Source organism: Asterias amurensis, chromosome 6 (assembly GCF_032118995.1).
Source record: "Asterias amurensis chromosome 6, ASM3211899v1".
Lineage (NCBI taxonomy): Eukaryota > Metazoa > Echinodermata > Asteroidea > Forcipulatida > Asteriidae > Asterias > Asterias amurensis.
This window is the reverse complement of record NC_092653.1, coordinates 15,156,333-15,180,936: the sequence shown is the minus strand read 5'-3', so window position 1 is coordinate 15,180,936 and position 24,604 is coordinate 15,156,333. Positions and strand designations below refer to the sequence as shown.

The following is a 24,604-nucleotide window of genomic DNA, read 5'->3' as shown; positions in this document are numbered from 1 at the left end:
AGGCATATTACTCGTGTGGGATTCGAACCCACGACCTTTGCAATTCTAAAGCAGTGTCTTACCAACTAGACTACCGAGATTGCCCGGTAGCTAGAGGCAGTTCGAATCCTATGTTTTGGCAGCGGGTACCGCAACGATATAACAGATGTTAAATTTGCATCGGGGATAAAGAGTATTAATTTTGGTTTTTACCCATACACCAATGTGTGTTAGCACTGTATTTTCGGTACTTCCCCGAGTCATCTCAGGCATATTACTCGGGTGCATGGAATTCGAACCTGCGACCCTTGCAATTCTAAAGCAGTGTCTTACCAACTAGACTACCGAGATTGCCCAGTAGCTAGAGGCAGTTCGAATCCTTTGTTTTGGCAGCGGGTACCGCACTGATATAATACATGTAGATGTTAAATTTGCATCGGGGGATAAAGAATATTTATTTTGGTTTTTACCCATACACCGATGTGTGTTAGCACTGTATACTCGGTACTTCCCCCGAGTGTTGTGAAAAAATGTAGGCATATTAGGTAATTACAGGTAAGAAAATAGAATTAGCTGTTGCAAACAACTTACCAACCAAATGGACCGAGAGTATAAATGCAAAAAATAGTTAATGGTCTGACGTTTCGACCCTAGCAGAGTCTTTCTCGAAGGCTAAATGACAACACAACAAACATGAAGAGGTAACTAAGTGAAACATAAGCAGTGAAGTGGAAATACATGAATGGGGTTAGAAAGCATACATAAAAAACAAGGGGTAAACAATGAATAGGGGGACAAAAAGGGGGGGGGTGAAGGGAAGGGACTGGCTTGACCACAAGTAAGAAGATGGAAACACAAAGGACAACAACAAGGGTGGTGAGGTTGGGTAAAAAGTAATTTATTAGTGAATGAGGCTCAGGCTAAAAGGCTATGGAGAAAAAAGGAGACGGCAAAACAAAAGGTTAATTAGTCATTTCCTTCTTGGATGTTCAGACCATGGGGTTGAATGGTCTGGAGGCGTCTAATCCAGAGTTTCTCCCTACTCAAACGCACAGTCTCTCTGTGGTTGTCTAGTGCCTTTATGCCCTGTAAGATCATGTCAGAAATGGAGTGATTAGGAAGATTGAAGTGATGACCTACAGGTGTATCTAGCTTTTGGTTCTTGACTGTAGATCTGTGGCCGTAGAAACGCCTCTTGAGTGTAGTTCTTGTTTCACCTATATATTGAACACCACAGACTCTGCAAGATATGAGATAAATGAGATTAGTGGTGGTGCAGGTGACGTGACCCCTTGTCTTATGGGTGGTACTGCCGGTGTTACTGGTGAAGGAGTCCGATTCCCTGATGTGTTGTCTACAGACGATGCATTTGGAGATGTTGGAACACCTAAAGTTCCCTGTGGTAGAGGGGGATTAACATCATCATTAATGGGAGGGACTTCTGCTCGGACAATGAGATCCCTGAGACTTGGTGGGCGTCTGTAGGCAACTATGGGTTCTTCCTGCACAGCACGTTGAAGTCGATCTGATGTGTGAAGAATATGATGGTTAGAACTGGTTATTTTACGAATGGGAGGAAGTGAGGGGTGGAAAGTGACAACAAAAGGAACTTTCCCCGTAGGACTCTGTTGTTTCTTGGGTCCTTTGGAAAGTACTGACTCCCTAGAACGAGCCTTGACTTTCTGGATAGCTCGATGGACTGCTAGAGAGCTATGACCCCTGGAAACAAGGTGTTTCTTAAGTTCCTGTGAGTGGTGGATAAAATCAGAATCATTAGAACATATTCGACGGAGTCTGAGGGCCTGACTGTAGGCTATGCTGGTTTTGCAGTGTCGGGGGTGACAGCTTGTGGAATGTAGGTATTGGTGTTTATCTGTGGGTTTAACGAAGAGATCTGTGGTTAAGCCTTCATCCGTCTTGAGAACCTTGACATCCAGAAAGTGTGTATCCTTGGTTGAGTATTCGCTCGTGAATTTGATGGTCCTGTGGAAAGAATTTATGTGATTAATGAAAGCTTTGAGGCTTGCTTCATCGTTTGTCCAGATGAAAAAGATGTCATCGATATAGCGCCACCAGACCCAGGGACGGCAAGGGGCTGATGCCAACATGCGCTGTTCAAGATGGCTCATGAAAAGGCACGCCATTGATGGTGCCATACGTGTGCCCATTGCAGTGCCCTGTACCTGTAGGAAATTCTTACCCATGAAAGAAAAGTTGTTTTTTGTTAGAACATGTTGCATGAGGGATACAATGTCTGAAATGGGTGGTGATGTGTGACCACTCTTAGCCAGAGCTGAAGAGCAGGCAGCAATCCCTTCATCTTGGGGAATGTTTGTGTATAGAGAGGTTACATCAAAAGTACCGATGATGGCTGTGTTAGGGACCTGCTTCTGAATACCTGCGATTTTGCGGAGAAAATCTGGAGTGTCATGAATGTATGATGGAATCTGCGGCATTAACGGCTTGAAAAAACTGTCAACAAAAAGAGAAATGTTCTCAGTGGGGGAACCATTGCCAGATATGATGGGTCTTCCTGGGTTGTCTGGTTTATGTATCTTTGGAAGGAGGTAAAACCTGGCTGTTCTACAGTCGACCGGGGAGAGAAACTTGTGAGCTTCTTGGAGAGGTTTTCACGGTCATGCATTTCGTCCAGTGTTTGTTGAATCTCCTTTGAGAAGGTGCCTGTTGGATCAGTGTCAAGTGGTTTATAATTAGTTTGGTTGTTCAGTTGTCTCATGGCTTCATTGATGTATTGCTGGCGGCCCATGACAACAACAGCAGAGCCCTTGTCGGCTGGCTTGATGATGATGTCTTTCCATGCTCGTAGAGTCTTAAGAGCCTCACGCTCTTCTCTAGGGAGGTTGTCATGAGTCCTGTGGGTAGAATGATCATTCAAGTTAATTTGTGAACTAACAACCTGCACGTAAGTTTCAAGGGAAGGAACACGGTTCTTAGGTGGTTAGGACTGGTTGTCCCTTGGCTTCCTTGGAAAATCGTCCCCATTCAGGTCTACAATGTATAGCTACATGCTCTGCCTCAACAATACTGGAAAAGAATTTTTTGGTACAAGATAATAATAACTATTTCTTATATAGCGCATTTCACAAGAATGTCTCAATACAATGTGCTTTGTGCCTTGGTCATTAGGCTAATAACATTCCGCTAATTTCTCCCAGCTCCCTGGGGAGTATACAACCCTGAGCTGTGGTAGCACTCCAGAGGCTTTTTATACAAAATATCAACCTCTCTACCCTCGCAGGTACCTATTTTGAATGGGTGGTTAAGTCATTGGAGTGTGGGTTCGAATCCCAGGCATGACACTTGTGTCCTTGAGCAAGATGCTTTACTAAAATTGCTTCTCTTCACCCAGGGGTGTAAATGGGTACATGTACCTATAAGTCTTTGGAGCACTACGGCAACTCAGGGTTGTATACTCCCCTGAGAAAGATTCAAAGAATATTGTTGTCGCTCAATGACCAGGGCACTAATGAAAAGGGCATTTGGACTTAATTGTAAAATGTGCTCTATATAAGAACTATTGTTATCTTTAGTTTTTCTGGTTTTACTGTCCCTATAAAGTCTCTTCTAAATCTCCAGTTTTTCTTGCTCATTTCCCCGATTCTGGCCTCATTAGAATAGTGTAATGTATTTCCCTCTTTGAAAGAAGGCATGTATGAAGTTCGTCAAAGTGATGTACAAATGTACACTCTTAGAAAATTAAGTTTTGCACTTAGAAAATCTTTATTAATAATCCGATTTTCATTATACATGATTTGAGGCATTGCATGGTGAGGTATCAATATATATATTGGTTTGCGGTAACACCATGTTTGTATCTACTTGCCAGGTAGAGTTTGTTCTTTAGAGAACTGTCTTGCTACAAATGTATACTCTACTACCGCGGAGTAGATTTATCAGATTTTTGGGGTTGTGCTTTGTTGCAACATTTTATAATTATTGAGTCTCAGGATATTGTATGTTCACTCTCTGTACATTTATGGTACATTTTTCCTTCTTCATATTCTTGTCTGATTAATTTCTAGCTAGAAGTCTCCCGAACAAATCTGATAAATTTACTCCGCAGTAGTCAAAGAATATATCTACGTATAGCAAGACAGTTCTCTAAAGAACAAACTCTACCTGGCAAGTACGTAGATATATGTACACACTGTATCCCAGCCAATTTTCTATACCTTCCGCCTGGGTAGTAGTTAAAAAGCAGCACAGACTTTCTTTTCAGAACTGAGAAGTCTCTCGAACATCTGATAAATCTACTCCGCGGTAGTAGAATAAAGAAAGACAGTTCTCTGAGAACAAACTCTACCTGGCAAGTAGATACACACATGGTGTTACCGCAAACCAGATATATGTATTTATAACCACATGTTGTTATCGCAAACCAAATATACAGATGGTCATCGATTCTCTATTTTTCCCCCGTGTTTAGTTTTCAACGATGGACAGAACAAGAATCTCCTTTGCATTGATGGAACGATCCCAGTTTACTACAAAGGTAAAGAATTCCATGTATTCTGAAAATGCAGCAGCAAATTGAAAATGTTTTAAGCTGTGTTGCTGGACGTCTTGTCTTTTCTCTTGCAGCAGTTTTTCTTCTCACATCATTTAACTTGTATTGAAGGATTGCATCTATCATTTGCTCAGAGTTGTAATGTTTCATCAAATATAGCGGTCGATGTCGCTATGTGCAATCCATCTGATGGGCTTTGTTGCAACATTTTAAATTGTTGAATCTCAGGATATATGCTTCACTTTCTGTACATTTACATGTTACATTGTCCCCTTGTTCATATCCCTTATCTGATGAGTTTCTTGCTATCAGGCCTGATACTTCATGGAGGCAACAAAGGCAACTGTCTCCATGTCCCCTGGAGTCGATTTCATAAAGAGTTTGGAGACATTAAATACTCGAGGCTAGTCCAGTATCTTGTCCTTACTCAAGATAAGACTAGTCCTAGTAAACTCTTTGTGAAATTGACCCCTTTTTGATTCTCAAGATGCAGTGTGGCAATGTTTGCCGCAGGCGCAATAATAATATGGCACGATTAATCAAGTAGTTGAAAAACTGTAGTCATGACTTTACTTAAGCAATCTATTGACTACAACACTAGGCGCACTAGTTAAAGTCGCCCAGGCTAGTCTCTGTGTACCTTTCCTTGTTTACATTTGCTTGGACTAACTCACTTTATCCTCCTCCTTCCCCCCCCCCCCCCTCATGAAGGTATCAGTTCCAACATTCCCATCTGTATTTGGGTGATGGACACGCATCCTTACAACCCTCCGCTGTGCTTCGTCAAACCGACAAAAGAAATGATGATCAAGCCATCCAAGTTTGTGGACCCGAATGGGAAGGTGTACCTGCCCTACCTACACGACTGGAAATATGTGAGTCTTAAGCCTCCTATTTTTTGCGTACATGTAAATAAGGTCTCTTCTCAATGATTTACCTTAAAGCCATTGGACACTTTCGGAACAGACAAAAAAAAGACTTCTTTTGAAACATTATTCCATGAAATCTTTACTTTTTGAGAAAACATTAAAACAATTATCAATTCTCGATATCGAGAATTACGGATTTATTTTAAACACATGTCATGACATGGCAAAACGTGCGGAAACAAGGGTGGGTTTTTCCCATTATTTTCTCCCGACTCTGATGACCGATTGAGCCTAAATTTTCCCAGGTTTATTTTATATATAATTTGTAATACACGAAGTGTGGGCCTTTGGACAATACTGTTTACCGAAAGTTTTCAATGGCTTTAACTGTGGACTTAATTAACTGTCGAACATGTCAAAAGGGGCAAGTTGCCACCTACTGGGGCTAAAAAGGGGTTACCTATTCATAGTCTGTAAGATGTTGGCATGGGCATCATCCATTATTACTTCTGCTGGTAGAGCAGAATGCACTACATTCACAACTTTTTGCAAAGCAATTATGGTTAAAGGGAACGGACACTATTGGTAATTACTCAAAATAATAGTTGGCATAAAAACTTATTTGGTAAAGTAACAATCAATGGAGAGCTGATAAAACGTTGTGAAAAACAACTCCCTCTGAAGTAGATTTCATGAAAGGGTCATTCCATGTCAAATCACCCAAAAAAAAAGGCAATTTTAAACCCTACCCTCTTCAAATTTGCTCATATTTGGTTTATGGGGTAATCGTGGCTCAACAAGCTCAAATTTTAAATTTCAGCTCCATCCGATAAACGGTTTTCGCGCTACAGCATGCTCTTTCTTGTTGATTTCGGTCAAAATGCGCCTGACCTCTGACATTCAACTGACCATAAATCGGTAACCTTTGGGTCAAATTGGATGAAATTGGTGTCTGTGGAAAGGAAATTGTGTAAGCTTTCCAAATATGTCTTTATTTCTTTTGTAGGAACATGTTTAGGTATGATAACCTTTTGACCTCTACTTTGACCTTGAATTTGACCTTGTGGATCATGTGACCCGGCAACCAACTTCGGTGAAAATTAACCCTTATATGTTTTCTCCACAATATCAAAAATTTAGAGATATAATATTTTTGGCTTGCTTTCAAGCTCCACTCGAAGTTGTCCTACTTCACTTTTCCTGTGCAAAGTACATGTACATTTGATACATGTCCATACGTATGTATGTCATGATTTTGCTTGGGGACCAAATAGCCTAGCTTGATATACATGCGTATGAACAGGTATGTATATGTACATGTACTTTGCATAGGAATAGGCAAGTAGGGCAACTTTGAGTGGAGCCTGAAGGCAAGTCAAAACTATTGTATTTCTAGTTTTTCTATATTGTGGAGAAAACGTATAAGGGTAAATTTTCACCGAAGTTCGTCGCCGGGTCACGTGATCCACAAGGTCAAATTCAAGGTCAAAGTAGAGGTCATAAGGTTATCATACCTAAACATGTTCCTACAAAAAAGAAGAAGACATATTTGGAAAGCTTACACAATTTCCTTTCCAAAGACACCAATTTCAACCAATTTGACCCAAAGGTTACCGATTTATGGTCGTTTGAATGTCCGAGGTCAGGCGCATTTTGACCGAAATCAACAAGAAAGAGCATGTCGTAGCGCGAAAACCGTTTATCAGATGGAGCTGAAATTTGAAATTTGAGCTTGTTGAGCCACGATTACCCCATAAACCAAATTTGAAGAGGGTAGGGTTTAACCCATTGGGTGATTTGACACGGAATGACCCGAAAGGTAATTTTTTACTGGAACAATAAAAGACTTCAGCTGTGTAACCTTTTATTATGCATCTGAAACACACAAAGGAATAGAAGAAAGGTGTTTTTTCTTTCATTATTTTCTTGCAAATTCAATGACTTATTGACTCTTAAGTTTATTATTTATTCATGTTAGGTAACACTGGTCTTTGAAAAATTACCAAAGGTGTCCACTGCCTTTGAGTGCCTCGTTCAAGGGCACAAGTTTCATGACCGGATTTCAAACCCACACTCTGCTGCTGACAACGCCAAAGCTTTGGCTCAGTGACCTACATGTGAAGACTACTCGGCCGCAACGAGCCACAAAATTGAATTCTTTTGTCTCAAATAATGTTCTCCTTTCCCTTCCGTCTCCAGCCATCATCAGATCTGGTTGGTTTGATTCAAGCCATGGCGGCGGTATTCGGCGATTGTTCCCCGGTGTTCATGGGGGCTGCCGCACAGAGCAACCCAGCGAGGACGAGCTACCCGCCCGCAGGGCACCAGCCAGCTGCATCACAACCACCATACCCTGCAGGTACCAGCAAGTTGCTAATAACATACATGTAAAGTTCCTGTTAAAGGGTCTATGTACTTTTTCTAACACAAAACACAATGTCAACAGATTGACATTAAACCTACACAGTTTGAAGATAATGATGGTAAAAGCTTCCCTTAAAATATTACTCACTGAGGTGCTGTAGTTCTTGAGAAATGAGTAAAAGAATGCCATAAAAATAATTGTTGTCTTAGTTTTAGCTTGGGGGGTTAAGTGCAGTCATCTTTACTCCGACAGTAATTTTGGTGGAAATATTTCTGTGAAGGATTGGCACTGTACTGGTGTAAACAATAGACCTTATGCACATGAAGTCATTTCAGTAGGGCGCCCTCACCTAGAGGTCAAAAGGAGGTTGTTCATAGGCCAATCCTGTGTGCCGCGCGTACAAATCTGTGCGTTTTGATTGTTTCGTCACCGTTTTTCCACTAAGATGGCCGCTGGATGACATCAATGCATAAGGTCTATTGACTGTGTCTGATCAATCAACTTCTGCAATGACTATATGACCGTTGGTAGTGTCAACAACATTGAAATACAAGCCATTCTTGCATTTTGGCATAACCCCTTGTGAACCCATCCTTTTGAATTTAACCCTGCCTTTAGATTTAGTGAGCTCGCATATTGAAACAAATCCAATTTGTGTTCGAGATGATCACAAATCTGACACTTCCTCCTTTTAATTTGGTTCCTTTATTTCCAATGTGCTTTTTCAGGTGGTGGTTACAACATGCCCATGCCGATGCCTACACCCCCTGGGCAATACCCAGGGTCATCACAGCCACCCTCGTACCCCTACCCACCCACCCAACCACCCCTAGGGGAACAGGCTTATCCTACCACATCTGACCTACCAACCGGTGAGTAAAACTCACGAGGCCTTTCTCTTGACCTTTCTCTTGAAATGTGTGTGCTTGTGTATTCTGTGTCCTTTATTATACACCAGTAGATGGTTTTCTTTTGAATATTTTCTTGAAACGCTTCCAGAATTTATAACCGAACCCCTACCAGAATGTTTTTACTTTGCATTCAGCAATGTTTTATAGTTTGGTGTATTGTCATTTTCTTGTTATTTGCATCTCTCTTTTGCCAGGAATTTCATTTTATCAGACGTGGTGTACATAATTGACATTTATACCTTACTTCAGACATTGTGTTGTTGATTTGATGGGAGCGTTGAGTGTACTGAAGATAATTTCACAGTAATTTTGTTGGAAATATTTCTCTGAAGGAGTGGCACTGTACTTTGGTTTGATTACATGTATCGTATTCGTACATGTAGGTAAGAGGTCCTGTTTTCGAGGTGTCCCTAAAATCGTGGCAAATCTTTTACTTCTCTGTGCACGACGTAAACAGTCCCTAGATAAAAATTGTCTGGTTTTATTTGCCAAGCAAAGAGTCTGCTCTCCCTTGACCAAAACTTAGAAACACGTAAGGCTCCACTGGATATTTGCACAAAAAGTTTGGTATTTTAGGCATTTCTACAAGGTACAAAAATATGTCATAATGTTGAGGCCATATAAAAATATTTGCCCACCGAAAAAGTTTCATCAAACACTATTTCAATTCACAATTCATGATCATCAAATCATGTGACTGAATATTTTGCTGAGCATTCTGGGGAAAAAAATAAAGAGGCTTACATAATATTTTTGGAGATTTTTTTTTTTAACCCTCCGATCAATATTATTATTAATAAAAAATTTTAAACGATCAGCTTGTTGATTCAATTATCACTGTTTATTTATACGCTTTATTATAAATTTTAAGAGAAAAAAATAAATAAAAATCAGATTCTAAAGCCAATGATTATTCACCCCTTTATTAAATTATTTATTTTTGTTATTTTTTGCAAATTACCAAGGTAATTTTAAAATTTCATTAAAAAATATTTTACGAAGACAACTGCTGGCTATAGAGTCATACACAGAGTCTCAAAGAACACTTGTAGTCCACTGTAAATGTTTCTTCCATATGGCTTCACCTAGCCTTGCTCAAGGCAGTCGCATAATTCGCTCCGAAAAGACGCAGCTGTAAACCCACCCGCCGTATACCTTGTGCATGGTGTGTGCGATCACACCGAATGACCAACCCGTATACACACTGTCACATCGCATGAATACTGTTCACACAAGTCATCGCACTTGTACACCACTAACCGCATGCGGAGGCCGTCAGGCCGACAGCCTTGTCGGATCTGTATCTTCCCGTTTTAATGTGTTGTATTGAAAAAATTCCAATAGTGGACGAAATTGGGGGGGGCTCGAGGATATGCTAGTATGCAGCTCATGAATATGTATATCGTTCGTCAGACCTATCAGACAACACAGGATGTGAGGCAAATGAATTATTCATTTTGACGTCCAATCACGCACTTCCCTTATCACGACCTTTGGACCCTATCATGCGTCCGTGGTGGTGGTGTGTGAGGTAAACATGTCTCGTCTTTCGCGGGCATTATGGTAATGAGCTGACCGTGGGAACTCTTCGCTTATTATAGTAATGAGGTCAGTGGCTTCAACACAGATCCTACAAGGCTGTCGGCCTGACGGCCTCCGCATGCGGATAGTGTAGGGGGGCATCGTGTCGTGCGATGTTACGCACAGTGAATACGGGTGGGTTTTACGCACAGTGAATACGGGTGGGTTTTTATACAGCGGCGGTCTTTTTTCGGAGTGAATAATTCGACTGCCTTGAGCAAGGCTAGGCTTCACCGGGAAACCATACTTTCTCGTTTGCCATGAAAACAGGAAAAACTCAAAACAAATGGGGCCAATTGAAGTCATCGACAATCGGTGTGTGGTGTGAACATTTCAAAGTCCATCAAGTTTTAATACATGTTTGCATACTTCATATTAACAAAAGAAGATAATTAGGGCATCGGTTGAAATAAGGCATCATTATTTTTTTCCCAATTCAAAGAAAAAGGCATAATAGCGTGAAAACTGGTAAGGGGAGGATATAGATACTGTATTATTTCATATCGAATGAAAAAGTGGTGGCACCTGACGGAACCTTTCCCAGGGTCAGCAGTCACTGAGTCGGGTACCGGACACTTGGCACCTTGCAAACTCGGCACCAGCAAACTCGGCACTTGGCAAACTCGGCACCTCGCAAACTCGGCACCCACTCGGCACCAAGAATGTCGGCACCAAACAAACTCGGCACCGGCCTGTTTTGGTCCCACAAACTCGGCACCAAACAAACTCGGCACCGGCCTATTTTGGTCCACCAAACCATACTCGGCACCAACAGCAAATACCACCCAAAGAGTAGTATTAACACCATAAAAACTGGTTTGAATTTAGTTAAAATAACTAATAATAATAATAATAATAATAATAATAATAATAATAATAAGACTTGTAATGCGCACATATCCACCCTGCTGGGTGTTCAAGGCGCAGTAAACCAAAACAAAACAAAACAAAAACACAACACAAAGAAAAAACAGACACAACAAAATTAGTCATTGAAAACCTGTGACATAAGATAAGTTTTGAGAAGAGACTTGAATTTTGCGGTACAAAGACAAGATCGAAGATTAAGTGGTAGAGAGTTCCAGATGCGTGGCGCGGCTACAGAAAAAGACCTGTCACCCCATGAGTGTCGAGACTTGGGTTCAATGAGGAGAAGCATGGAACTTGATCGAAGATTCCTTGATGGAGTGTAAACTTGAAGCAGTTCAGAAATATAGTGGGGAGCCTTGCCATTTAGAGCTTTGTGGACAATGAGCATCAGCTTGAAGATGATTCGTTGAGAGATAGGGAGCCAGTGTAGTTGTTTCAGAATGGGGGTGATAGAACAGGATTTTCTAGACAGTGTCACAATGCGGGCAGCAGTATTTTGGAGCCGTTGAAGTCGGGAAATCTGGTTGTTAGGAAGACTGTAGAGAAGAGCATTGCCGTTGTCAAGACGAGAAGTAACAAATGCGTGAATGACCTTTTCAGTGGCACTTTTGTCCAAGTACTTGCGAATCTTACCTATATTCCTGATGTGATATGATGATAAACGAACAATGTTGTTGATGTGTGGCTGAAGTGTCATCGATGAATCAAAAATAACCCCTAAGTTCCAAGCTTTCAGCGAGGGAGCTATCCGAGCATCACCGATGGAGATGTATGGCACTGAAACCTTAGTTAACTGTTGACGTGACCCAAATAAAAGGAACTCTGTCTTATCATCATTTAACTTCAGGAAGTTTTGTTGTGTCCAACGTCGAATCTCTTGGATGCATTTCTCAAGTCTTGCAATAGATGCATTGGCGTTTTCTTGAGAAGATTTAAACGTTATGTATAGCTGAGTGTCGTCTGCGTACACATGGTAATTCAGATTAAATTTGAGGATGATGTCACGAATCGGTAAAGTGTACAGCGTAAACCACTGCGGGCCGAGTACCGACCCCTGTGGCACAGAGTAGTTCAAAACAACAGGGTCGGATATTGCAGTGCCAATACATACATGCTGAGTTCTGTTGTGGAGATACGATTTGCACCATGCTAGGGCTGTGTCCTCTATGCCAAGGTGATTCTGGAGCCGAGAGAGAAGGATGTTATGATCAACAGTGTCAAAAGCAGCACTCAAGTCTAGCAGGACTAGTGCTGTAAGGTTACCATTGTCCATAGAAGAGAGAATATCGTTGCTCACACGGACTAGTGCAGCCTCGGTCCCATGGAAAGGCTTGTATGCTGACTGGAACACGTCGGACAGGTTGAAAGTATGAATGTGATCAGAAGTACGTGATGACACTACTCGTTCGATGACTTTTCCAAGATATTTTAAGTTTGCAACCGGTCTGTAGTTTTTGAATATCTCCTTGTCCAGGTTTGGTTTCTTGATGAGCGGCCTGATGTAGGAAACTTTGAGGCTATCGGGGAAACAACCGGAACTGAGAGATTCGTTTACAAGCTTAGTGATGTAGGGTACAAATATATCAATGTTTTGCTTTATCATGGATGTTGATACTGGATCCAGCTCACAGGATTTTGAAGGAGATTTCATAATAACCCTTTGAATCTCAGCAACAGTGGCAGGCTCAAACACAGATAGTCTACACTCTGGTTGAAGATGTGGCAATGTCTGCGGCACGTTGTAAGGGACTGATGAAAATGATGAGCGGATGTCTGAAATCTTGGTGACAAAGAATTTCTGGAACTCATTTGCTAAGTCCTGGTCATTGTAGGTGGATGGAAGGACAGGGGTTTTGGGTTTGAGCAACAACTTACCAATTATCTTGAAGAGCTTCTTTTGATCTCCTGAGGATTCTTGTACTTGAGATGAATAATGGATGATCTTTGCCTGGTTGATCAAATTCCTAACTACTTTACATTGGTTGCGATATTCTTGTCGTTGTATTGCCAATTTGCCATTTTTCCGCCACTTCCGCTCCAGTTGACGACAGATCTTTCTCGCTGTACGAATATCATCATTGAACCAGGAGACTTCAGTTCGGACCTTGACTGATCTCGTTTTCCAAGGTGCGTATTTATCCAAGATGTCACTGACTGTACTCTCATATTGGCTGACATAGGAATCCAAGCAGTCATGATCAACTTCTAGATTTGCTAAATGAGTGCCTATGTCGCGGAACACTTCGGGAGGATTCACATGTTTCCATTGTCGGCTCTTTATAGTGACGGTTGGGACTTTGGGCTTGCACAGACTCAAGTTACACATGACTGCATAATGGTCAGATAATCCAGGTAGAATAACAAAGTTTGAGACAATTGGTGGGGAGATTTCACGAGTTATGACAAGGTCCAGGCAATGACCAAGACGATGAGTCGGCTCCTGGATATGCTGGGTGAGACCAAAAGCTTGAAGCAGATGCTTAAACTGGTTTGCATTGGTGTTATGGATGTCATCAACATGAATGTTAAAGTCGCCGGTGATGATGATTTCCGATGGATGAAGCAGATATTCCAAAATCAAATTCTCAAACTCCCTTAGAAAACTTGAGAAAGTAACTAGTAGTTATGCCAACTTATATGACCATAACCGCTTCCGAACTTTCGAAAAATTGGCATCGGAGATTTTTTTTTCCCCGGAAACTTTACGTCCGCACGTTCAGTTTTTGTTTTCAATCATGTTGGTGAAAGTGCATTGCTATTTGTTGATGTATTGGGCTTTGAAAATGTTAGCGTTTGGTTGACAATGACTTTTTGATTTTGAAGAGCGTGTGATTTGGGAGCGTGTTTTGCCTACATGGCGGCCGTCGGCTGAGGGACTTTTGCCCAACCACGGCGGCGGCAGCGACAATTAACAGCGTGCTCACCCGGCGTTCAGTGGAATCGTGCAATGTCTTAGTCAGCAGCTTTAAAGTGGGTTACGATCATCTTGTAATAATACACAGTGCACGACAGTCTGTAACAGAAATTATTTACACTTACTCTTTATTTTGAATCAGTGTTTTATTGGATCAAAGTTTTGTGTAAATGTTCCCCCAAAAAATACTTGGACATCGAAATTACGTATTTTCGACTCAAAAACGTCTTCAAAAGTTTACACAAAATAAATATTAATTATTGTGATACAGATCTTTGAAAAGGGCGACCTCACCATGACAGTGAAAAATACATATTAATTATTAGGTATGTATCGTCGGTATGACGTCGAACCCGTCGATACACACGACGGGGATCGGAATTTCCAACTGGGTGCCAAATTTGTAACCGTGACAGATTGAGCGTTTTCAACCAGGTGCCGAGTTTGTATTTGTGCATGTGCCGAGTTTACAAGGTGCCGAGGTTGTGGGTGCCGAGTTTGCTGGTGCCGAGTTTGCAAGGTGCCGAAGTGTCCGGTATTCACTGAGTCAGGGGTGTCACTGTCAGACCATGAAGGAAGAGACTCCACGACCACGGTTGAGACGAATTCTTTAATGGTTCGGACAACTCGACGGTTGAAACAACTCGACGGTTTGGACAACTCAACAGATTGTTCGTTCAACTGTCAGACAAATCGAACTGAATTTGTGTAAAAACATGGTGTAATTACTCCAAAACATGTCTGTAACGGAGACCGGCCATTCAATTGAATAGTCTGAACCGTCGAGTTGTCTGAACTGTTGAATTGTCCGATGGACAAGTTGTCTGAACACCTTTTTGTCAGGATCAGGGATGTTGGTTTTGCATTTGTTCAATGATCCTCATTAATAGTTCCTTTTTTTCCTTTGGGTTTCGGGCCGATTTTCATACAGGTTACACTACAGCTAAATAGAAATATTGCTTAACAATTTTTCTGGTTAGCAGAAATACACATAACTTAGCAGAAATACACATAATTGTAAGTAGGAGACAGGTGCAACTGTTGTGTGGTAACCTTATTCTGGTAAGCATTTGTGCTTCTACTTTGCGTGCTTGAGTTGAAGCAGCTCTGTAATGTTGGGCCCAGTTTAAAATACAGTCATCAGAACTACACTTCTTTCATCTTATTGTATAGTACTTATTCCAATTTTCTCTTCCAAAAACCAACATTGAATGATCTCCATTTACAATACATCACTTTCTCAACCCTGGATTTATTTTTTTCTTGTTCAGACACCAAAGACGCTCTTGTCATGGCGACAGGTTCGGGGGCTCAGTATGCTTCAATCGTAAAGAGCAGCTTAGCATCTGCCAGGCCTACGGTGTGTTACTCTGCATTGCAGTTACATTGTATAATGTATGACACAGTACATGTACATTGTAGATACACTAGCACCTTATTGTGGAAAGCAGTGTACTGTACAATGTATAGCCAAGGACCGTTCAAAATTCACTCCAACTTGGAATAAATTTCACTGATCTGCTAAACTTTGGCGATATTTTGATATTATCGAAAATCGCGATACCATTTCTGAAACGATTATCATATTGTCTTGATTTTTTTTTACCGGTAATCAAATTATCGGCAAATCGTGGTTTTGATGAAGTTTCACGATGTCTTCCCTAATTGAGCCTTCTTGCAAACACAAAGCAGATAAACGTTACTGACGGTACGCTTCTCTGATTCAAATTTTTGGGGATCAAAACTTAAATCTTTATTCATAAATTCCTCAGACAGTTTCGCTATTCCTATTGGTGGAGAGCGCGTCACGTGGGTGTGTATAAACCTTTGTTTATGACCGGTAAAAAGTGTTAATTCATGAGCACACGCGACCTTGCACCTGTTCTTTTAAGACAGTTTCTTCATTCCTTTTGGTCGAAAGCAATCACGCGATATGCACGACGCACACAGCATTCCTTTATAAGGAGTTGTTTACCCGAGGGTGGCGGAGGGCTTTACCATTTCATAGCTGGAGGGGTGTTGTGTTAAAAGAAATCATTTAACAATTATAGTTTTTGCATTTATTTTACTCTTTGACCAAAAAGTGATGTTTTTGACCGAAAAGGTATTGAATGGGAATCAAAGTGTGTTGAATCGGTTTTCAACTAGGGGTTTTAAACCTGCCGAGGCCTGGTTCTTGATAATTTACCTCGACTTTGTCTCGGTAAAATTATCAAGAACCAGGCCTCGTTAGGATTAAACCACTCGTTGAAAACCTCTTCACCACACATTGATTCCCTTATGTATACATGTAACCACATTACTTTGAAGTGATGTTTCTCAAAATGTTTTATACTATCGATAGCTGCTGTAGGCTTCTAACCAAAAGTTTTTGTTACCTTTCCATCAAACAGTATCAGAAGCCTGAAGAAACGCAGCGTGATGTCATGCAAGTCTTCGCAGCCTTCAAGGATCTCAGACCACGGATGGACTCATATGGTATGAAAAAACCTTGACAGCATCATTCAATAAGGCTGTGTCATGTCAGGAATGTCAGGGCTCGAATTCGGGAGGAAAATCCACAACACTTGCTGTGCTTGTGGCTCAACAATTAGGCCTACTTACTAAAAATTATTAAAAATAGATGTTAAATTTGCAACGGGGATAAAGAATATTAATTTAGTTTTTTTACCCATACACCGATGTGTGTTAGCACTGTATACTCGGTACTTGCCCGAGTCCTGTGAAAAAATATCACAGGCATATTACTCGGGTGCATGGGATTCGAATCCACGACCCTTGCAATTTTAAAGCAGTGTCTTACCAACTAGACTACCAAGATTGCCCGGTAGCTAGAGGCAGTTCGAATCCTATGTTTTGGCAGCGGGTACCGCAACGATATAATACATGTAGATGTTAAATTTGCATCGGGGGATAAAGAATATTTATTTTGGTTTTTACCCATACACTGATGTGTGTTAGCACTGTATACTCGGTACTTCCCTGAGTGTTGTGAAAAAATATAGGCATATTAGGTAATTACAGGTAATTACTTACTTACTTAGTTACATGTACTTCTTAGCTGCTTAGGACTGGTTGTCCCTTGGCTTCCTTGGAAAATCGTCCCCATTCAGGTCTACAATGTATTTATAGCTACATGCTCTGCCTCAACAATGCTGGAAAAGAAATTTTTTGTACAAGATAATCTCAAGACAAGTCTTGCTACAAATGTATACTCTACTACCGCGGAGTAGATTTATCAGATTTTTGGGGTTGTGCTTTGTTGCAACATTTTATAATTATTGAGTCTCAGGATATTGTATGTTCACTCTCTGTACATTTATGGTACATTTTCCCTTCTTCATATTCTTGTCTGATGAATTTATAGCTAGAAGTCTCCCGAACAAATCTGATAAATTTACTGCGCAGTAGTCAAAGAATATATCTATAGCAAGACAGTTCTCTAAAGAACCACCTCTACCTGGCGAGTAGATACACACTGTATCCCAGCCAATTTTCTATACCTTCCGCCAGGGTGGTAGTTAAAAAGTAGTAGACTTTTTTTTAGAACTGAGAAGTCTCCCGAACATCTGATAAATCTACTCTGCGGTAGTAGAATAAAGCAAGACAGTTCTCTAAGAACAAACTCTACCTGGCAAGTAGATACACACATGGTGTTACCGCAAACCAAATATATGTATTTATAACCACATGTTGTTATCGCAAACCATATATACAGATGGTCATCGATTCTCTATTTTTCCCCTATGTTTAGTTTTCATTGATGGACAGAACAAGAATCTCCTTTGCATTGATGGAACGATTCCAGTTTACTATAAAGGTAAAGAATTCTATGTATTCTGAAAATGCGGCAGCAAATTGAAAATGTTTTAAGCTTAGTCTGGTTCCCTGACCAAAGATTCCTTGACGTCTCTTGTTAAAAATCTTAGGTCAGGTATCACCCACGGTTAAAAATAGAGCATGACGCAACTTGTCAGGGTCGGGGGTCATCTCCAGGGAAACCATGTCTGCACGTACTACTAGTTGCGATAACGTAACCCTCCTCCCAACGGCCGCCAGGCCGGAGGGTTACGAGATTATTTTGATCATCAATTAATTACAATCTGGTTCAACACGTATAATTTCGACAGCTAGTCACCAGATTTTGCCCCATTTTTACCACTTTTAAAAGTCATGAAACTTAATCCTCAATCAATGTCTAATGAACACTCACAAGTCAAAACACCTTTGAAAAAATATCTTTGAAGAAAAAGGACAAAAACTTACCAGATCCCGGAGCGATTTCCCAGGTTTATATATTTTGAACTTGTCGTATCGCTTTGCAAACGCTTTATTTAGGCACAACGCCTGCATTGGCAATAACTGGCATAAAAACTCCTGGATCTATGGCCGACAGGACTGACATTACGAGTTCGTACCTAGTGCTGGGCGAATAGTGAAATTTTGTTATTCGGATACCGCTGGCCAACTATCCGAAATTAACCGGATATTCGAATAGTTTTTTTCGCCACTAGAGGGCGCTATTAAAATAAAATAAGATAAAAATTTTTATTTATTTTCTTTTTTTCACTAGAGGGCGCTGTTCGTTTGTGAATGAGATCTTCTGGGCGGATTGATATTAGTTTTAGACAGTCACTCGGTTCATTCATAAAAATGACCGGATCTAATTTAAAGATGGCGATTTGCTTTTTCTTTTGATCGTGATTGACTATACGTGAAGGAAAACTTTTGTAATCTTTGAACAAATTACGTCTTAAATTTCATTGTTTTAACTCTTCACGGAGGTGAGCATAGTTAAATACTTAATTTATGCTGTTTTAGACAAAACATTCATATCAGTTGTCGCCCGACATCCGCGGATATTCGGATATTAAAGAATATCCGGTTACTTGGTTGTAATTACAGAACTATCCGGTTTATAAATAGCTGTTCGCACCTGATCAGCTGTACCTGATATCCGGTTAAGAAAAAAAAGGCATTCGCGGTTACGGATAGGAAAACCTATTCGCCATTAACCGGACATTCGAATAATTCGCCCAGGCCTATTCGTACCTAACATCAACGATACTGTCCGAATGTCAACGACAACCTGTTCGGAACATTTCAGATAACTACGAAAGAGGAGGAATTCCTCCTTTTTGGTCACAAGATTTTGGGTGATACCGGACCCTAAATTCGACAGAGCCTAGTCGGAGATTTTTGGGTCTGGGAACCAGACTATTTTAAGCTGTGTTGCTGGATGTCGCCTTTTCTCTTGCAGCAGTTTTTCTTCTCATATCATTTAACTTGTATTGATGGATTGCATCTATCATTTGCTCAGAGTTGTAATGTTTCATCAAATATAGCGGTCGATGTCGCTATGTGCAATCCATCTGATGGGCTTTGTTGCAACATTTTAAATTGTTGAATCTCAGGATATATGCTTCACTTTCTGTACATCTACATGTTACATTGTCCCCTTGTTCATATCCCTTGTCTGGTGAATTTCTTGCTATCAGGCCTGATACTTCATGGAGGCAACAAAGGCAACTGTTTCAATGTCCCCTAGGGTCGATTTCATAAAGAGTTTGGAGATATTAAGTACTCAAGGCTAGTCCTAAGTTAGGACCAGTATCTTGTCCTTACTCAAGATAAGACTAGTCCTATTAAACTCTTTGTGAAATTGACCCCTTTTTGATCCTCAAGATGCAGTGTGGCAATGTTTGCCGCAGGCGCAATAATGCTATAGTAAAATTCAAGCTAAATGAATTGAAGGATTATGTCACTGATGTCTGAGTGTGTTTTGTATGAAAATTATGTTGGCATGAATAGTCGTGAGCGACATAATTGGTTCACCAAACAGATAGTCACAACTATTTTTTTAGTAGTCGTGGCGGCACGATTAATCAAGTAGTTGAAAAACGGTAGTCATGACTTGACTTCAGCAATCAATAGTCTTGACTACAACACTAGGCGCACTAGTCGCCCAGGCTAGTCTCAATGTCTCGACACGGGTGACTGTGTACCTTTCCTTGTTTACATTTGCTTGGACTAACTCACTTTATCCTCCTCCTCCCCCCCCCCCCCCCTCATGAAGGTATCAGTTCAAACATTCCCATCTGTATTTGGGTGATGGACACACATCCTTACAACCCTCCGCTGTGCTTCGTCAAACCGACAAAAGAAATGATGATCAAGCCGTCCAAGTTTGTGGACCCGAATGGGAAGGTGTACCTGCCCTACCTACACGACTGGAAATATGTGAGTCTTAACCCTCCTACTGTTGGTATCATGTTGACTGTAGTTCTACAGTTCTTTGTAGACCGATCCAAGGAGCGCAATGCTGCACACTACCATGGCTGCGCTGCCATTGCTTGGCCTTGAAGACATGGAAGAATCATTGTCTTTTTAACTTTTTGTGTACACAAAATAAGGTGTCTTTCTCGCAGATTTATACTTAAAGGATTTGGGTACTTTTTCAAAATGTCCATAGATTTACACTAAACTTACAGATAATGATAGTGGAAAGCTTCCCTTCAAATAATACTTACTGAGATGCTGTAGTTTTTGAGAAATGAGTAAAACAATGTCATGAAAATACGTTTGTAAATGATTAAAATAATTTTCGTCTCATGAGACGAAAATTATTTTCATGACATTGTTTTACTCATTTCCCAAAAACTAAAGCATCTCAGCACGTAATATTTTCAGGGAACCTTTCTACTATCATTATCTTCAAACTGTGTAAGTTTAGTGAAAATCTGTGGACATTGTGTTACATTGACCCTTTAAACTGATTTGGGCTGAAACTGTAACCCCCTTCAGAATGTAGGCTTGGGTACCATCCATTGGGAACCCAGCTGGTAGAGCAGAATGCACTACCTTCACAGTTTTTTACAATGCATATTATGGTTAAAAGTGCCTTGCTCATGGGCTCAAGGGTCATGGATTTCAAACCCACACTCTGCTGCTAAAAGCACCAAAGCTTGGACTCAGTGAAACAGACTGCTCGGCCACGACACGCCAAAAATTGAATTCTTTTGTCTCAAATAATGTTCTCCTTTCCCTTCCGTCTCCAGCCATCTTCAGATCTGGTTGGTTTGATTCAAGTCATGGCGGCCGTATTCGGCGATTTTTCCCCGGTGTTCATGGGGGCTGCCGCACAGAGCAACACAGCAAGGACGAGCTACCCGCCCGCAGTTGATGGATATTAATTTTGGTTTTTACCCATACACCGATGTGTGTTAGCACTGTATACTCAGTACTTTCCCGATTCCTGTGAAAAAATATCACAGGCATGTTACTCGGGTGGGATTCGAACACACGACCCTTGCAATTCTAGAGCAGTGTCTTACCAACTAGACTACCGAGGTTGCCCGGTAGCTAGAGGCAGTACGAATCCTATGTTTTGGCAGCGGGTACCGCAAGGATATAATAGATGTTAAGTTTGCATCGGGGATAAAAAATATTAATTTTGGTTTTTACCCATACACCGATGTGTGTTAGCACTGTATACTCCGTACTTTCCTGAGTCCTGTGAAAAAATATCACAGGCATGTTACTCGAAGTTGATGGAGTTTATTGTGGATCTGAAGCCAAAGCCGGGAAGGAAAAAAGCCAAGAGAAGTTTCAAAAACCCCTTTCCAGCGTACATACCTCTGATACCATTTCTATCAACTGAGTAGGATGTGTATGGGATGTCATCACTTGAATGATGCGGTTGCCCTGGCAACGAGGCATCTGCTGATGAAGCGCTTTGTGTGCCTCCCATAATGATTTGCACGCCAGGGTGTCCTACGTCATAATTACAGATGATGTTTTGTAAAAAATACCTGCAACAGAACAGACAAATTCATAAAATTTATTTCAAATCTTTTTTTTTCAGGCCTGGCAAAGTTTAAATAATTGTTCTGAAATTACTACTCCTACATAGCTACATGCTGACCATACAGTAGCCCACAGTGTTGAGTTGTTAATGGCTCAACAAGGTGGGCTTGTATGCTCCGCTTTTAACATCGGTCTCATCACTGTCGCCATGTAATGGCGACAGTGATGAGACCGCTGTTAAAAGCGGAGCCATTAACAGCTCAACAAGGTGGGCTAGCCCCCCTATAACAAATTTAAATTATTTAATTATTTAAAATAATTTTTTTTTTTTTTTAAACTATGAACATCTCATGTGCAGCTGCTGGTCAGTTGTAACTTCATCAAATTGCTTTGTAAATCTTAGTGTTTTTATTTTATTTTTTACTTTTTAAGTTGTCTGTTTGTTGTTGTGTTTGTTTGTTCATTGGGGTGTTTGTTGGTGTGTTTGTGTTTAAAGCCATTATGCACTTTCGGTAAACAGTATTGTCCAAGTCCAACACTTCGTGTATCACAACTTATATATAAAATAAGAATCCTGTGGAAATTTAGGCTCAATCGGACATCGGAGTCGGGAGAAAATAACGGGAAAACCCACTCCTGTTTTCGCGCGTTTCGCCGTGTCATGACATGTGTTTATAACAAATCCGTAATTCTCGCTAACGAGAATTTATATTGTTTTACCGTTTTCTCAAAAAGTAAAGCATTTCATGAACTAATATTTTAAGAGAAGTCTTTCACCATTACCTTCTGTAAACCCTGTAAGTTATTTGTAAATCTGTGAACTTTTTGTTTTTTCTGATACCGAAAGGGTCCAATGGCTTTAAGTTATTGTTGGTGTTTGTGTTGTTTCTTTTTTGTTTGTTTGTTTGTTTCTTTCTTTCTTTCTTTCTTTGTTTGTTGTACTTAATTGGGGTTTCGTGTGTTGTTCTGTTTGTGTATTCTTACTACATGAGTTTGTTTGTTTTAATGTCCGATGTGTGTTTGTGTACTTGTTGGTATTCCCTGGTCTGTTTGATGTGGGTCTCGGTGTACTATTTTTGTCTACTTAATGTTTTTATCAATATTTATCAATATTTTTATCAATATGTAATTTTTAATGTTATCCTCCCCTTACCAGTTTTCACGCTATTATGCCTTTTTCTTAAAATTGATGGGAAAAAAATAATGATGCCTTATATCAACCGATGCCCTAATAACCTTCTTTTGTTAATACGAAGTATGCAAACATATATTAAAACTTGATGGACATTGAAATGTTCACACTACACACCGATCTTCGATGACTTCAACTGGCCCCATTTGTTTTGAGTTTTTCCTGTTTTCACGGCAAACAAGAAAGCATAGTTTCCCGGTGAAGCCATACATGGAAGAAACATCTGCAGTGACTACAAGTGTTCTTTGAGACTCTGTGTATTACTCTATAGCCAGCAGTTGTCTTCGTTTTATTCAAAATATTTTTTAACGAAATTTTAAAATTACCATGGTAATTTGCAAAAAATAACAAAAATAAATAATTAAAAAAAAAGTGTGAATAATCATTGGCTTTCAAATCTGATTTTTATTTATTTTTTCCCCCTTTTTTTTCTCTTAAAATTTTGAATAAAGCGTATAAATAAACAGTGATAATTGAATCAACAAGCTGATCGTTTAAATTTTAATATTAATAATAATATTGATCGGAGGGTTAAAAAAAAAAATCTCAAAAAATATTAGAAAATGATATAAGGCACATGGCTTCTTTAAGCCTCTGTATTTTTTTCCAGAATGCTCAGCAAAATATTCAGTCACATGGTTTGATCATCATGATTTGTGAATTGAAATAGTGTTTGATGAAACTTTTTCGGTGGGCAAATATTTTATATGGCCTCAACATTATGACATATTTTTGTACCTTGTAGAAATGCCTAAAATACCAAACTTTTTGCATTTACAAGTGCAAATATCCAGTGGAGCCTTACGTGTTTCTAAGTTTTGGTCAAGGGAGAGGAGACTCTTTGCTTGGCAAATAAAACCACACAATTTGTATCTAGGGACTGTTTACATCGCGCACAGAGAGGTAAAAGATTTGCTACGATTTTAGGGACACCTCGAAAACAGGACCTCCTACGATATATATTGTTATATTTATATTCATATTTAAATTTATATTTACATAGTTTTTAACGATTCCTGTAAGTGGCGGCTTTCCGCTGTTGGATGTCAATAAATAAATAAAAATAAAAAAAATAAAAAAAATATTAATATTACAGTAATTTAGAAAAATTATGTTTTTATGTTTGTCTAATGCTTTTGTAAAGGTCTAATTAAAAGTTATGCCCATTTCGTGCAAACAGTAGATGGACTCGAGGGCAAGTCTAATTTCACTTTTCAACACAACAACAACACCGTTCACTATGTTCACCCGTCGGTCAACACTGCCGCTATTTGTTGCTAATTCTTCAGCGAATAAAACTATGCTCCTTCTTTCAACCTACCCTATAGACACATGAGACGGATGATAAGTCCTTCACACAATTGAAACTTGATAATATGCTAATTTGTCAGAAAATTTTCCATCAAAAACTGCCAAACGAAGAACCTACCTTCTTGTGCGGTCCGGAACGTAAGCATTTCTGCCGTAACATGACGTCATTTTATTTCAACCTCGGATCAAAATAACCTCGAACCAAACGTTTTTTTCGTACCGTAACGTAAAGAAAACGTCCCCAGGTTGCACACGACTTTTTTTTTTATTTTCTACGC

At 40.1% G+C, this 24,604-nt stretch overlaps 1 protein-coding gene and 1 pseudogene across 1 annotated transcript in view; one reads left to right on the top strand and one right to left on the bottom strand.

The window, feature by feature from the left end:
* LOC139939187 (tumor susceptibility gene 101 protein-like) overlaps positions 1 to 24,604 on the top strand; it is a 47,454-nt gene that overhangs the window by 2,776 nt on the left and 20,074 nt on the right. The window contains exons 4-9 of the mRNA XM_071934964.1: positions 4,427 to 4,492; positions 5,219 to 5,382; positions 7,576 to 7,735; positions 8,470 to 8,613; positions 15,289 to 15,377; positions 16,411 to 16,495. Of these exons, the coding sequence (XP_071791065.1) occupies positions 4,427 to 4,492; positions 5,219 to 5,382; positions 7,576 to 7,735; positions 8,470 to 8,613; positions 15,289 to 15,377; positions 16,411 to 16,495 (708 nt within the window). The remainder of the gene's footprint in view (positions 1 to 4,426; positions 4,493 to 5,218; positions 5,383 to 7,575; positions 7,736 to 8,469; positions 8,614 to 15,288; positions 15,378 to 16,410; positions 16,496 to 24,604) is intronic.
* Positions 1,260 to 2,746, bottom strand: LOC139938962 (uncharacterized; annotated as a pseudogene).